Raw genomic sequence first — 17,497 nt, 5'->3', positions numbered from 1 at the left:
AACCACAGAGATATGGAAGAGCTTAAGGTTTATTAATATGGCTGTAATTTTTCCTCCACTACACAATTATAGTTTATGAATAATGTGAGATGACTTCTAGTTTAGCCAGCAACATTCAGCATCTAAATTTAGAGAAAACAAAAAGCAGAAAGAATTTTTTTTCAAATAGGATTGGTTAAACTTTCCTGACAATAACATTAATGCCAATAACCTTTCTTGCTTCTTTCTTTGATAATCAACATTATCCACTGATGAAATGGGTTGCCTCTCTTCCTTTAAAAGTTGCCCTGACACCTGACTTGTGGCTATTCATGTTATATCTACTCCCAGGCTCTGTGTTCTGCATTGTGCTTTCTTTAATAAGCACTACTGGCTGAAACAGAATGGTTTGAACTTCAGAGGAAAGTACAGGGTAATACTGAAGCTTTTTAAATGTTAAGACTTCCTTTGGCACAATCTCAGCTCACTGCAACCTCCACCTCCTGGATTCAAGTGATTCTCCAGCCTCAGCCTCCCAAGTAGCTGGGATTACTGGTGCGCCTCACCATGCCCGGCTAATTTTTTTTGCTGTTGTATTTTTAGTACAGACGGGGTTCACAGTGTTGGCTAGGCTGGTCCTGTACTCCTGACCTCAAGTGATCCACCTGCCTTGGCTTCCCAAGTTGCTGGGATTGCAGGCATGAGCCACTGTGCCCGGCCAGGACTTCCTTTATTTTTGTTAGTTTTGAAGAAGTATCCTCTCATAATATAACTCCTGTCCAGACATGAATACCCTTTTGGGTTACACTTTTGAGTCATCACTATTATTTTCTGACCATTGTTTATAACAAATTATGAAGAATAAGTGTTGCCTATTTTTTTTTCCTTTGGAAGATATTTTAATGTTACTCATATAATAACTCATGCTTTCCTAACTAGTAAGAAACAAGGTAATAGAGCATTTGCCTTGAGAAGACTGAGCAAATATATAAAATATGACCGTAAAATGATGTATGTGTACAATTCTACTTTATAAGGGTATATAAAATAAATATTGCTGGAAGCAAAAGAGAATAATTATGATAAAATGGAATATTTACATCTATTTAATGAGTATAGTTCTGATCTTAAACATTTAGGCTATGTCTGGTCAATACAAAGTGAAGGGCAGATTGGTTTTCATCCAGGCTATATGATCAAATAAATAACAAATATAAATAATTTGACTCTTTTAGACAAAGGTTTCCAAAGCTTTCAAAATTACACTCTGTAGTAATGACATTATTCAGTCTATTATTAAGACATCTAAATGCTCAACATTAGTCTACTGTTTAAATTTGTTCCACCAACCATTTTACTTAACTAAGCAAATAGCAAATTTATTTGTTCATTTATTCACTCACTATTAGCTAATATAAAAAATATTTACTTATGTGTTCATTATTTATTGAGTGACTGTCTTCTGTATTTTATGGAAAATGAAGAAGTAGAATACATTATTGCTAATTTTATGAGTTTTATAGTCGATTAGAGAATAAAAGGAAAACATACAAAAATAATTTATTTACAGTATAGAAGCTATTAAACAGGCAAATAATAGAGATGCAAAACCTAGATTGAAAAGAGTGCACAAAGTGAGTAAGAACAGCCATAAAAATTTCTGTTTAGAAGATAGGAGAAGATCAAGAACAAAAAGCAAGGGTAAAGACTCCACAGTGAGAATTTATTGAATATGGTGCCAAGGGTAAGTTCTTCTTGGCTAACTACTGGGATGGGTCTGTGCACAAGAGTGAGAGTATATAATATTAGAAATGATGAAATATTTTATCATAATCATCAAAACTCTGTAAAAAATTATTTAAATATTGCATGTTCCCTGGTATTTTCAACTCAATATAATCATGTAACTACTAATGAGACCTACCAGAATTCCTTCCTGATATTTGGAAGGAATTCAGTATTTATTACAAAATAGATACATTAATGATACCTACTGAGCTATGACACATGCAAAAGAGAAAAAAGATCCTTGCAATAGCTGACCTAACACTCTCTTGGATCTGATCAGAGAGGCATGCAAGATAAAGAGTGGGGCTGTTTCCTATAGGACGCAATATCTTGATAGCTGTGTTTCAGTATTAGTGTAGTGGTGTCATGCTAGATAACCAGGGTGCATAACGGGGTGTGGAGTCAAATAGATTCCTGCAAAGTTTTACCTTGAGAAAATGATATACCTTACTCTTGGAAAATGAAGTACATAGATAGATTAACCACATTTTCAGTTAATGAGTGCTATACTGTCTCGAGTCATATATAGTAGTTTATATTTTATTTCAGAAAGATTTCCTAGTGATTTATAATGCATGTCTATGTTATTTAAATAATGTAAAAAGTCACTGGAAGTGAATTTTGGACATAATCCCCAAATCTTTTAAATAATTATCTAAAATATCTACACGTTGTCCATTATCCAGCTTAACTATATACTTCTACAAATAAATAACACTTGCATCACAATTAAAATATAAAATAGGTGTCATTAATTAAATGTAATATACAATTGCTTTTATACTACGCTATGCTGCTGCTACTAGGAATAATGGAGTAAATATTTGAAGTAATTCTTTTACTAGTCTGAGATGGTCTCAGGAAAACTAGACTGTACTCTTGCCATTCTTACTAGGCTTGCAATCAAAGTCTTATATTATTATTTAATAAAATGTAAGTATTTCCCAAAAATACAGGAAAAAATCCTTAGGTCTTCTTTCTTCAACCTGAAGTATTATTTCACTGTGTGGTTTGTCAAAAATAACACAAATTTAATATTCTAAAACCTTAACAAGCAAACTGACTTTATCGAATGGCTTTTAAGAGGCTTAGGAAATCTACTATTACTTTATCAAAAACTTTGTCCCAAAAGTCCAACTTATCATGGACAACAGTCAAACCTCTCTCAAACCTCTTTGCTATTCCTTTCAAGACACGAGTGTGCTTGTCACTCCTTCCCAGTCTTCTCCTGCCTTTCCCCGCCCTTTTCATCTTGCTGAGCCATCCTTTCAAGATGTTCACATTGCCCTATCTTATGAAAATCAATTTTCTTATTTGCTTCTTACAATTCTCTGCTCTACATATCACAAAATGAACATAACAGATAAAACAAGGATTCTCCTCAGGAAACTGGAAGAAAAAAACTTGAATACTTAAAACATTTTTTAATGTTCCAACATACAAGCATATTGGAAAACAAAAACTGCTGCCCAAGAGTCTTCATGGCATAAATCCTTTCTCCAGGTTGTATCCAATCACAGCTTTTCAGAGGGAATACATCAATGCTTTTAAGTCCGTAAGTTTTAATGTAACATTAAAACTAAATTTGAATTGCAAAATTATGTGGGTGACTGAAATCACTGATTTAACAAAATCTAGAAACATGGACATTTTATACTAGGAAATGGCAGGCATGTTTTGAGTTGCTCCTTATTTTTCAGTTTTTATGTTACTTCACTATCTCCTCTATTGAAATATTTGACAAAATATTAAATTAATTACAATCTTACCATTGTTGTTTCTTGAATGGATCCAAAACTGTTAATAAAAATGTTGACTACTACATCAACAGGAATGCCTATGAATAAAAATTAAGAATATATTTACTAGCTGTAAAAAGCTTGGTCAGAGTTATCATAGTTTTTTGGTTTACACATTTAATTATTATATTTTTTCCAATTCATATGGAATGCAAAATCTATGGTCTCAGTATAACATGTTCATAATTACTATTAACTCATTTTTCAAAACAGGAATCATAATACAAATAAAAAATGAGTTCAATTGTATTTTATAATGTTCTTTTTTTTCAGGAAGAATTATGTCTTAAATTGTAGGGACTCTGCAAAATACATTTACCTTTAAATCTTTTTTTAAATTGCCCTAATACATTTACTTTTAGGAACTACAAATTATTCTTAAAAAATCATTTTGAAAACAGGGTTTAATTTTTTTTGCATTTTTCTAATTAGTTCAAATTCTTACTTTAATAGGTAAAACAGTATTCAATAAATTTTACTTATAATTATTACATTTTAATTTTTAACTCATGAAAATGTAAAGCTAATTGGACACACAGCAGAGTCATTATAAAGATTTTTACCTGACCTTTTGAAAAATAATTAGAAAGTTCACGGAGTGAGAACTAAGGTATAACGTTGCAAATTTCTTTCTATTTTTTTTTCAACTCATTGTGGCTGCTGGTTGGGCTAACAAAGGGAAAATGTGAATTTAGCCTTTTAGCCACATAACCACTAACTGATGAAAAACAGGTGGTGAATCAATATATGGTAGACATGTGACAACCCAGACCATGGCTGTCGTTGAAAGTAACTGAATAGGTCCCGGTAATGAACAAAAACCCATTTTTACAACATAGTTGTATAACTTCAGTTGACTAGAAGCAGCTGCAGACTTGTTTTTTTCTAAAGGCAAAAAAAAAAAAACAAAAAAAATCAAACCTTATAATGTTAATCTGATCTACATTAATACCTGTCCTTAACCAGCAGCAAGGATTATAGTTTTCCAGAGGAGATTTTGTTCATACAGCTTTTTCCTAATTCATCAAAAGTACAAAAAAGGTCTATACAACTGCACAATCTGCTCTTGGCTTATTTTATTGTAAGCATAGTCTTGGTTTTTAAAAAGTGTGATAAATGGTAATATCTAATTGGAATAAAAATAATCTATGTTGTAGAATACATAGTCACTTTTATTCACAAAGCCAACATGCTTTTAAAAATCACACAGCCATCATTTTTTCAGCAAAAGAAAAGAAAGAATTTTCTATTAATGTGAAATACTAACAAAATGTAAGAAAGACTCTAAATATACATCAGAACTGTTCTCTTTCCCTAAATAAGAAAATCATCATTCTGCAAATTATAACTCTGGTGTCTGTGAATGAAAGCCAGGTCTATTTCCAGAGTCTAAATTTTAAAGCACTAAGGTTAAGAATAGTACTTAGCAAACTCATTACAGAGGTTAGCCTATTAATTCACAGTATATCCTTCTCTGAATGTTTAAAAACAGGTAACCTATAAAGCAATGAGAATTCATATTTTACTTATCTTTGAATATTTTAGGCATTGAATTGTTCTGAACTTAAGGACATTTTTGTTACATGTCACTTTAAAATCTTACTGTTTTGAATATCACAACACATATACATATAAAATATCACAAAGTTCTATACATATAAAATTAATTTTTAAACAATAAAAATGAAAATTTATATGGGGGAGACAAACCTTTGAAGTTTGGTCTTATCCTGGGATCATAACTGACCAGTAACCTGTTCAAGATATTGCTAGTGGAGTTGGCAGGTACTCGGGCAAGGTCCTCTGCTGACTGCTGACTATAAGAGAGAGAAAAATCCTGATAAGTAGTTATAAATAGCTAACAACAGAAATGGGTAATTCTCATTGGGAGGAAAGACTGCCTTTTTGAGACAAATCCACAACTATAGTATGGCTTTTTCAAATAGAAATAGAGACTAGTAAACATTGTTAAAAACCCAAGAGGCATTGTTATTTATTTATTTTTATATATATACACAATTAACTTTACTAAATGTATGAAACATTGCTCTAAATACTCCATGTTACTTTCTATAAAGTACAATTAAGGAGACAGCTTACTTGTTCTGAAGCAACCTGCCATCGAAATCTAGGTAAGTAAAAAGGAAGTGCACACAATGAGAAAAAAAAACAGCAAAGAACATTTTTCGAAAAATGTGTAATATTAACCTGCCAACACAAAAACGATCTGACCAGAGAGATGGTCTAAGAATTCCTAAGACAATCATGCTGACGTTTATAAAATGATATTCCCCAAGAAATACAGTGAACATTTTCCTCACTCAGTAAAATATGGCAGTCTGGGGGGCAGAAGGGAATTGGTAAAAGACTTTTCACTATTATCAGATAAATGAAACAAGTAAAATACTCTATATTATACAGAGCTGTAAGAGATAACTACCTATTGCTTTTCTGTATATATTTGTCATCAACTCTTTATCAAGAAGAGGAAAATCTGCATTGTTTTGCTATTTTAATTAACTTTGAATAATGATAAGTGACAAAATTGGTGGTTGCTTAAGAGCCCTTTTTTAGAATGGCACTTTCTTGGAAGCCAAGGAAAACATTTTGTTGTTTTTGTTTTCGTTTGGTTTATTTTACCCCTCATAAAGTCTTATGCATAATAATTTTTCTCATTACCTACACACACACAAAATCCATGACAATCACAAGGAAGAATAAAACTCTACTTGGAGCACCTAGCACAGCATTTTCCATATTGATATGGTAAAAAGTCTCAATTTCATAAATTACATTAATTTATATGAAGGAAACTTAGATGCAACAGGCTTGGCTTTGTATTGAAATCAAAACTCTATTAGGCATTTCTGAGTTAATTTTCATACAATCTGCCAATAAGAGACAACTATTGTAGGTGAGATATAACAGAAAAAAAGTATGAAATAATCTAATAACACTATGAATTGACACAGACAACTCTTTCAAACAGAAATTCAATCAGAGTGCAAAGCATTTTAAAAAATGAAAATCAATCAGTTAAACCTCCCAAAAGTGCAGAGATCATATGGATTTTTAAAAACTGCTTCTCGTGGCTTTATTTGCTCCAGTGTCACAGTTTCATAAACTTGAGGGCTGGTAATTAGATTTTCCATTTCATTGCAGGTAAAAGTATAACTTCCTTACAGCCAGTTGTCATCCTTTATCAAAAGATGGAAAACTCTAAAGAGAATGAGGGTATGTGGGAAAATTGGATATTAGGATGCAAATTAGTATTCAAATCTATCTACAAATTTTCTCATTCAAAGGAAGAAAAAGAATTGATTGATTACAAAATACACTTGTATTGGATCAATTCAGAACTGCTATTATTGTGTCTCTTCATATAAAATCCTTTACAAGTATATTCCTTCTAAACAATGAAAAGACAACATGAAGACAATTAACACTAAATTTTGTAGTTTAGAACTTTCCAGCTGATTTTTCTGCTTCTAGCTGTAGGCTGTGTCAGTCAAGCTCATTTTTTAGCCCTTTATCTCACTACCAAATTTTGTCCTTCTTCCACAGAATCAGTGTCTCTTTACGGAATATTGCAACTTCCATTCTCTATTGTACTAATCTAAACCAAACCTGTCCTTTTAAACTTCATCTTCTTTGTAAAATCTTGCCTCAACCTTCCACCTTACGCTGATGAACATGAACTAATAAATATATTGCTTGGCAATGATTTTGTAGCTTTTCTTTTCTTATCTATGGGGATATTACCAACTAGACAAAATGAAAACAGTATGATTATTGAGGGACTCATGGTTTCTATATATTTGTAGTTCCCTAGTCTGTTTTTATAGTATTAGATACACATTGGTTCAAGTACTTCCAATCTGCCATCTCTTCTAGGTATATTTCAGCCTCATGTTGCCTGTGCTGTAAGAGGTAAGCAGTTCCACTCATCATTTCCAGAGGAAGAAGAGCATTTTGTCCTGGGGCACTGTCTTAGGAGAAATGACTTCCCCCACCCTCATAATCTTCCCAGTATTGACCATTGCTGAACTAATTACTGGCAAGGAGGAAGAAACATTCATGATTGGCTCAGATTAATATTCTGGTGCGGAATGAATATTGGAGAATCAACCATTATGTCCACTACATTCTTTCATTTGATAGTCATGTTCATGCTATTAAACAGAAGAGATATTAACCACACAGAAAGCTGTTATTTCGAGGGAGAGAATGGTAGAAAAGAATTGGTACAAGAGTAAGAGGTAAGTAAATGGACCTGTAGAGTACATGGTATATAAAGAAACTAAGACACAGCAGGGTTAAGAGATTTTTCTAAGGTGGTAGAGCCAAGAATGAAACCTGCTCCATGGTAAGCCTGCCATAGTGTAAGTGAAATATTATCTGTCTTCTTATTACCATCCATACACATATTGCTTTAGGGCATATATATTTTACCTTGGGTTCTATTCATCTTACTAGGCATTGTTAAAAATCATTAGTACTGAAAATATAAATTGGCCCTTTCTATCAATTCACTCTTCTACCATCTCCAAATGTTTTTGCAACTCTCCACAGTTAAAAGCAAATTCTTGTTTGTTAGCAACAAAAACTCAACATTGCTTGACAAAAATCTTCTGAAAATCAAACAAGCAAACCAAAGAAAAAACAACAACAACAACAAAAAAACCAAAAACAAAAACCCAGGGAATATACTAAATATCGTATGGCCCCTTTTCTTCTATTCTTATTTGTGTCAATATATATTTCCATGTTTCAGCTGCAGGTAACTTGGCATGAATGTTTAATCAACAGTTTACATTTATTTGTATTAGAAATGAAGAGATGTTTTAAAAATTAAATAAAATCCCATGTAGTTTATATTCACATGCATGAACTCAGTGTTTTCCCACCTAAAAAAAGTAAAAATCATATTTTTAGCTTATCAATAATAAAATAACATTAAAATTATCTCTACAGACTAAAATATATTTAAGAGATTAAATGGATATAGTCACTTCCTTCTAAAGAGTTAAAACAATTTGCATGCAACATATTTTCTTTTGTCTGTATGTTACCATATATATCCTTATAATTTAGAAAGTAAGTTAGTATCACACAAAATAAACAGGAAAAAGGAGAGTTAAGTGATTTTAATTAGGTCACACACTTAATGCCTGCTTTGTTATTAAAGTCTTCATATTCTGAATCTCAGCCCAATGTTTTATGCATGTGACTATGCTATTTTGTTTTATTTCAAGAAATCTATCAATTATTCCAATATATTAAAAAGCAGGATTTATTTCTTGGAAATATGACATTAATTTAAGAAAATAACGTATTCTACTTGGGCAAAGTGATCAAATGACTAGAGAAAATAGAGTTAAATATCAAAAGCCTTTTACAACCAGTTCTCTTTTGTTCACTTGTCTAAACTTGAACCAATGTCATTACTAATACGTAAAGTTATGCAAGGAATGTGTCAGACTGTATAGCTGTATGATGTAATATTTTCCAGCACTAAAGGAAAAATCCAGAAAATTATTTCCAAAGGAGGAAACTCAATTTTCTATTAACTGTAGAACATTTTTCTTTTTTTACATGACCCTCCAGTGACCACAGTGCACAGTTTCATTTCAAAACAGGTGTGGATGAGTATATTGTCTTAATCTTCTTGCTAAAACCAGAAATCTGAGTCTAAATGAATTGTTTTATTTCTCCATAGAGCTATAAATGCAGTGACAATTGTCAGAGGCCTTCTCAGACCTGAATGTAGTGTGGGGCTGCACGGTTTTCAGCTGGACATGAACTTAAACAAACACAAAGCCACAGACACAAGGGTAGAACGAGGCATGTAATATATGTTGGTTGTATCATTTCTCATGCTCTAAGGCAGTGATTCTTTGCCTCTTTGTTAGATAACAAATGTCTCCGAAAATCCGATAAACACTCTATACTTCCCTAAAAAGTGTACACGAAGTTTGCGTTTCTGAGGGTCCTGGACCAGCAGACCACAGGTTAAGAAATTTTTCATGGAAACAGATCAATCATCCTCCCTTCTACAGCAAGCAATTCTGACTCTGTGGGATGTTTTGATTACTGTTAATTCTGCTTTTCAGACACAGCACGATACAAGAAAACACAAGGTATTATTGTTGGAGGAGGTTTTAGACGGAAGGTTCCCTTTCTGAATACTTCACTAAAAGGACTCAGAAAGGAATTATATCAAAGTAAACAATACAACCGTAAATAGTGGCAACCGTGATGATGTTAGTCATTATTTTAAAGCTGGTAACACCATACAAAGTGAAATGAGACAACAATATTTTTTTAAAGAGCAGATATCTTACAGTAACAGAAATTAAACAAGTATTCAGACAAAAAAAAAAAAAAAAAGCACCGTAATGGAAATATGTCAACAGAGGGACATTGGAACCAACTGAGAGGGTTCCCAGTGGCCAAAGCTGTCATGATTTGAGCAACAAAATAAAGTAGTATTGTATTATAGTACAAAACAGAAATCTCAGAGTCCATACAGATAAAAATAAGAATTGAATAAATGGGGAAATATTAACAAATCACTCATGAAGAATTCCAAATAATTGGTGTAGATCTTCTGCTTTTTAATTGTTGGAAAATAACTCACCACTCCTTAGTGTGGGCTGTGCATAGTGACTCCCTTCCAAAGAGTTCAGTCTGCAAAGTGCGGGGGGAAAGAGTAACTTCACGGCAGAGAAACTCCACAGGCACTCTCCTCAGCAGGTAATCAAGTTAACCTTAATCGTGATAAGCCATGTTGATAATATGGACCCTTGATAGGATGTGATGAGAATCACATTTTAACCCTGTGGTCTTCCTCTCAAAACCACATAATCCAGTCTAGTCATGAGAAAAACATCAGATAAATCCCATTTGAAGGACGGTCCACAAAATATTTGACAGGTACTCAGGTACTTTATAAAACTCTCACTGTCATTAAAAGTAAGTTACCATCTGAGTGACTGTCACAGCCAAGAGGAGCCCAAGAAGGCATCACGACTGTGTAACATAGTATCCTGGGAGGGATCCTGTGACAAAAAAAGGACTTAAGATAAAGACTAAAGAGGTGTGAGTAAAGAATGGATTTTACTTATTAATATTCTATTAGTGTTAGTTCTTTAATTGTAAATAAATAAATAAATAAAATAAAAATTACAAAAATAAACAAAGTACCATACTAAAGAAAAAGAAAAATAGAGAAAATTAGGTGCAGGGTATTTGGGAACTCTCTGTACTACTTTGGAAATTTTTCTATAAATCTAAAGCTATTCTAAAATAAAATGCTTATTTGAAAAAAGAAAAAAAGAGAGAGAGAGAGGCCAGGAAAGGCACTGAAAGAGTCAGGAGAGTCAATTGTGAGCTCTCCTTTCAAAATCCCCAGCCTTAACTGGAAGCAAACTATGTATATAATAATCATATAGAAGTGAAACCTCAATCATGTGTTAAGACTGGGGCTTATGAAAAAACACTGCTACTGGTCTGTAAATGGAAATGTATTAAAAGTTCAGCATTACACTTCCATCTGTACACAACTATTTTTAGATAATCAGATAGATAAATAGATATACAAAGACAAATACTTTATGTATCCAGCTAATAAGTTAAATTGGTAGTTATTCATGAATACACATAACTGTGTAATTATTGTGGAGTGTTTTTTATTTTTGTGTTTTCCTACTTATCCTATAGTTTACTATCACCTCTCTTGACAGTTTCTGGATTTATTTTCCATTCTGTTTTCGCAGATTAAACTGTGAACAGTTTTATGAATGCAGACAGTGAGTGATACCTTTTACAAGATTAGTCTAAACTTATTTGAAAAGAATGTGTTTATGAGTAGATGTGTATGTGTGTGGCAAAGTCTGTCATGTTATTATGGGCCAAGAGTCATAATTAAGAAGAGTGTTCCGCAACATTCATGTTATTTATCCCTCAACTGGGTTTCAGGAACTGTTGTAGCCTGTGGAAACATTTTCAAATCTTCTCTAGCTCCAATTATACACTTACATCATCCATGGCTCAAAGAAAAAATATTCTGCATAAAGTAGAAGCATGTATTTGGAGAGATGCTGGATTTTGAATACCAGCAATTTGCAAATCTCATTGAAGGCTATCTGTTAGTCACTTTTAACTTCATATCACATGTGAGACTACTTATTCTATGAAAACCATGATAGAAGTATTTTCTACTTCTATCATATGTTGCTCAACTGTAAAACATTATACCTTCTCACCACTTCTAATGGGTTTGCTATGCGCTCCAAAGCTCATGACATAAAGAATTAAACATCAATCCAAACACAATGTTTACTGTGCCATTACTTTCAATACTAAACAGAATAAAATTACATCCTGGCCCAGCAAGTACAAATCCATAGTTAAGACTTCTAACTCTGCAACCAACTGCAATGATACTTAGTTTTTCTCAATTTTCCATATATAGCAAAAACTTAAAAATATTGCCCTCCTGGCCCAGCGAAAATATCTATACAAAAATTATACACACACATACACATACACACTAAAGTTGAGTAAAATGTGGGTATAATTGAAAAACACATCTCTTAGAGTCAAGAGATTAGTGTTCTAACTCCAGATGGACTGCAAGATTGCCACATGATACTGGGCAAAGCACTCCCCCTCTGTGAGCTTCAGTACACTCACCTTTAAACCAAAGGTTAAATCAGGTGAGGTCTCAGAGCTCATTCCATTGACAGTCTGATTCCACCTGTAGTGCATGCTGCCGTGCCCCACCATCAAGGTCACCCCTCCGGAAATGAGCTTGCTACTGGGAATGTTGGGTGCCTACAGTTCAGAGCTCAGTGTCTTCTGGAATAGCCTCCAGCTGAAGTAAGGTGTCTTGTCCTAGAGGCAGCCCATACCCAGTGACTTTGATAGGGGTATATAAAAGTGGCTGGGTCCCTTTCTACTAATTGAGACACTCTGAAGGGCCATCCCATCTTCAGAGTTCCCAGTGGCATGGACTGATCACTCGGTTGCAACCCCACTGTTCCTGTGTTTAAGCCTGCTTTACTCCCTCTTAAGACATGTTCTCAAAAGTAATCCCTTTTTTCATGCAAATTTTCATCTCAATGTCTCTGTCTCTAAGATAATTTAACCTACAAACATCAACTAAATACCAAGTTTCCTTAAGGAGCTTTACCAGTTATGCAACCACCAATATGCTAAATTTCTCTCTCACTTTAGTCATTCCTTAATTCATTTAACAGTTTCTGAGAATTTCCTATGTGCCATGCACTTGCCATGTACTGGTTATGTGCTTGAGAATCAAACACGCATGATCCTTATTCTGATACAAAAAATGATATTTAAAGCTGTGAGTTTAGATAAATTTGGTTGTGGATTCTGAGGCTTGAAGATAGATTGGATTCAGCTGAGGAGTTCTAGAAACTACTGATACCTCATCCCATCATCCATATCTAGATTTAATTAGTTTTGGATGTGGCCCAGGCATCAGGGTTTTTAAAAAGTTCTTCAGATGATTTTAATGATCAGAAGAATCACTTGTTTGAAAAGAGAGTTCATGGTTAAAAAAAAAAGACATGGATTGAAATGTGAGGAATTGCAACATTTAATGAGCAGATAGGAAAAGATAAGCCAATAATTCAAAGAGCAAAGAGCCAGGAAGAAGGGGTAAATCCAGCAGTGTGTGGTATCAACAGAACCCAAGGGAAATAAAAAAAGAATATTTCATGGAAGAGTTGGCTAACAGGGCCAAAAGTTGCTGAGAGGTTGAGATGAGGACTGACAGCTTTCCATGGGATTCAGCAAAAGAAAGAACTGTTTTTCAGTTGAGAAAGAGGCGGAAGCTAGATTGGAGTTGATAGAATAGTAATAGGTGAAGAAATGAATGAGAGAGTGCATATGACTCTATTGAAAAGTCTGTTTCACTAGGAGTGATGTCCCCAAGACAGTGAAAAAGGAAGCCCTGGATTCTTCCTCCCCTCAACGACATAACAATGCAACAACAAATGGATCAATCTTCTTTGTGAGAAATTCTAAAACTAGTTGAGAGTCTTCTGTACCTCAGTTGAGTATGAAATGAGCCACATTGAACTCGTAGGAAAATAAGACATCCTCCAGCCCTAATCCCCACCCCTAAAACCCCAACACAGCATAATATAATCATGAAGGAGTCCTCAGCTTACAGTTTCTTCCTCTGGAGTGAAGCAGTTGGACCATACACCTAGCATCTCAGCTTTTGCATGTACCACCAGAGAGACTGTTTTCTATCTCTCCTGTCTTGGAAAGCTGATAAAGCACAGCATACACTAGTACACTAAGCCCCTGAGGACTACAGAGAAAAAAGTAACAGTTTGCACTAGCATGAAGACATGCCACAGCTCCTCCCCAAAGCTCAGTGCACAACAAGCAAGGGAAGTAAACCCTAGCTCCCAGCTTCTCCCTGAGAACACTTGAACCACATGTCTACCAGCCCAACTTTTTCTGGTGCTACTCAAGGGACTGGCTTTTCTCTCATCTCTCTCACAGCACTGATAGGGCCCAGTATACACTAGACCACTGAAGGCTACAAAGAACAAAGTGGTACTTTGAACAGGTGTGCAGAACTCATCACAGATGCTACCCCAGCTCAACACAGAGTGAGCACGTAAAAAACATCAGAGCTCAGATTATTCTTGGGGAAGGAAAAGAGCTGGATCACAGTTCTGGCATTCCAACTCCTCCAAGAGCTACCAGAGGAATTTACTTTTACCCACCTTTCTTGGAGGATAGACAGGGCCTAACATACTCTGGACACCTGGAAGCCACTAAAAAAAAAAAAAAAAAAAAGACAATTATTTAGACTACCAAGAAGGTTTGAGAGACCCAGAAACTGGCCAGGTTGAATGGTGAGGGTCTTCTCTAGCACAGGATCAATCTGTGGAGACTGGGAGATGTAGAGGTTTTTCTGCTGCATAGATAACAGCACAAAGACTCAAGAAAAATAAAGAAACAGGCAAACATGATCCAAACAAAGGAGTAAAACATAACTCCAAAAACCAACCCCAACAAAATGGAAATATATGAATTATTTGACAGAAAATTTAAAATAAACAGTCATATCTTTATAAATAATAGAATGTTCAACATACTCAGGAGAACAATGCACAAAGTACGAATTTCAACAAAGAGAGAAAATTTTAAAATGAAGCAGGCAGAAACCTTGAAGCTGAATAATATAATAAACTAAAAAATTCAATAGAGAAATTCAGTGGCACATTAGAACAAGCAGAAGAAAGAATGAGCAAACATAAAGACAGGTCATTTAAAATTATCCAGAGCAATAAAAGAAAAAAAAAAGAGTGAAGAAAACCTAAGGGTCTTATAAAACACTGTGATATTGTAATTTATAATAAGATATATATATTTGATCTTCATTCTTGTTTCCTAGAATAGAGCTCCTAAAACCTGTAAACACTCTGGAGTGTTGAGTGTCTTCCGTATGCTAATAAGATGACTGGCAGTTCAAGGCCCCTAGAATAGCCCCAGGATGGGGACTGGTCGCCAGAAAGACGAAAACATGATTAGAGAGTTGAGATTTTCAGCCTTACTCCCACCCTCTGACCTTCAGGGAGGGGAGAAAGGTTGAAGGTTGAGTTGATCACCAACGGCCAAAGATTTCATCAATCATGGCCGTATAATGATGCCTCCATAAAAAACCCGAAAGACTGGGTTTAGAGAGCTTCCAGAAAGCTGGAGACAGAGGACTGTAAAAGATGGTGTACCCAGAGAGGGCATGGAAGCTTTATGCACCTTCTCACATGCCTCGTTCTATGCATATTCTCCATTTGCCTGTTCATCTGTATCCTTTGTATAATTCCTTCACAATAAATGGGTAAAAATAAGTGAAGGGAAGTGTTTTCCTGAGGTCTGTAAGCTGCTCTAGCATATTAATCAAACCCAAGGACATGATCAGGGGAATCCAGATTTACGGTCAGTTAGTCAGAAGTACAGGACACAACCTGGGACTTGTTATTGGCATCTGAAGTGCAGGTCAGTCTTCTTGGACTGAGCCTTCAAGCTGTGTGATCCAACACTATCTCCAGGAAAATAGAATTTAAAAATAAATTATAGGGCAAACAATTGGTATTCACTGGAGAACTGACTGGTTGTCATCTGAAGCGAAATGCCACACACACATCTGGTGTCAGAAGTATTCTACTGGAAAGTATAGTGTAAAAAAGACACTTAGGCTTTTACTACAGATTCCATCAAGCAGACCAAGATAGGCATTATGGGAATTACAGAAGAAGAAAAAAGGGAGAAATAATGAGGAAATTCTAAGAAATAATGGCTAAAATCTTCCCAAATCTGAGGAACGAAATGAACATCCAGATTCAGAAATCCCAGAAAGCCCCCAAAAAGATAAAGCTAAAGTCATACACACAAATTGTATTAGTCCAGTTTCTCCAGAAAGACAGAACCAATAGGAAATACAGCCATACCTTAGACATATTTAGGGATCAGTTCCAAACCACCACAATAAAGTGAATATTGCCATAAAGTTAGTCACACAAATGTTTTGGTTTCTCAGTGCATATAAGAAACTAAACTGTAGTCTGCTAAATGTATACAATAATAAACATATCTTAATTTTAAAATATTACTAAAAATTGCTGACAATCATGTTAGTTTTAAACAAAGTTTCTTCTTTTTTGCTGATAAGAGGGTCTTGCCTTGATGTTGATGACTGCTGACTGATCAAACTGGTGCTTGCTGAAGGTTGCGGTGGCTGTGGCAATTTCTTAAAATAAGACAAAAGTGAAGTTTGCTGGATCAATGGACCCTTCCTTATATGGCAGATGTGTCTCTAACATGCAGGGCTGTTTAATAGCCTTTTATCTACAGAACACCTTTCAAAATTGGAGTCAATCCTCTCAAACTTCTGCTGCTTTATAAACTAAGTCCATATAATAATCAAAATCCTGTGTTGTCATTTTGACATTCTTCTCAGTATCTTCACCAGAAGATCTGAGTAGAATCCATTTTAGGAAACCACTTCTTTGCTCATCCATAGGAATCAACGCCTCTTCTGTTCAAGCTTTATCGTGAAATTTCAACAATTCAGTCACGTCTTCAGGTTCCAGTTTTAATTTAAGTTTTCTTGCTATTTCCACCATCTCTGCAGTTAATTCCTCCACTGAAGTCTTGAACTACTCAAAGTCATCCAAAAAAGTTATAATCCTGTTAATGTTGATATTTTGACTTCCTTTCATAAATCACAAATGTTCTTAATGGTATCCAGAATAGTGAATCCTTTCCAGAAGGTTTTCAATGTATTTGGCCCAGATCCATCAGGGGAATTACTATCTATGACAGCTATAGCCTTACTAAATGTATTTATTAGATAATAAAACTTGAAAGTCAAAATGACTCCTTGATTCATGGTCTGAAGAATGGACGTTGTGTAGCAGGCATGAAAACAACTCCTTGTACCATACATCTCTGTCAAAGCTCTTGGGTGACCAGGTGCATTGTCAATGAGCAGTAATGTTTGAAAATGAGTCTTTTTTTCATGAGTAGTAGGTCTTAATAGTGTATTTAAAATCTTCAGTAAACCATGTTGTAAACAGATGTGCTGTTACCCAGGCTTTGTTGTTCCATTTCTGGAGCACAGACAGAGTAGATCTTGCATAATTCTTAAGGGCCCTAGGATTTTAGGAATGATCAACAGATACTGACTTCAACTTCAAGTCACCAGTTGCATTAGCCCTTAACAAGAGAGTTAGCCTGTTCTTTAACTAGCTAGGCATTGACTTCTCTCTAGCTATGAAAGATGGCATCTTCTTCCAGTATAAGGCTGTTTCATCTACATTGAACATCTGTTGTTTGGTATACTAACCTTCATCAATGATCTTAGCTAGATCTTCTCGATA

At 34.6% G+C, this 17,497-nt stretch overlaps 1 protein-coding gene across 3 annotated transcripts in view; it reads right to left on the bottom strand.

The window, feature by feature from the left end:
- GLRB (glycine receptor, beta) overlaps positions 1 to 17,497 on the bottom strand; it is a 93,486-nt gene that overhangs the window by 43,996 nt on the left and 31,993 nt on the right. For all 3 annotated transcript variants that reach the window (XM_011970495.1, XM_011970497.1, XM_011970496.1), the window contains exons 3-4: positions 5,277 to 5,383; positions 3,537 to 3,604 (exon numbers count right to left, since the gene is read on the bottom strand). In XM_011970495.1, coding sequence (XP_011825885.1) covers positions 3,537 to 3,604; positions 5,277 to 5,383 — 175 coding nt within the window. The remainder of the gene's footprint in view (positions 1 to 3,536; positions 3,605 to 5,276; positions 5,384 to 17,497) is intronic.

This window comes from Mandrillus leucophaeus, unplaced genomic scaffold, assembly GCF_000951045.1.
Source record: "Mandrillus leucophaeus isolate KB7577 unplaced genomic scaffold, Mleu.le_1.0 Scaffold95, whole genome shotgun sequence".
Taxonomy (NCBI): Eukaryota; Metazoa; Chordata; class Mammalia; order Primates; family Cercopithecidae; genus Mandrillus; species Mandrillus leucophaeus.
Note: the sequence above shows the minus strand (reverse complement) of the source record. Positions and strands in the feature narration are given on the sequence as shown.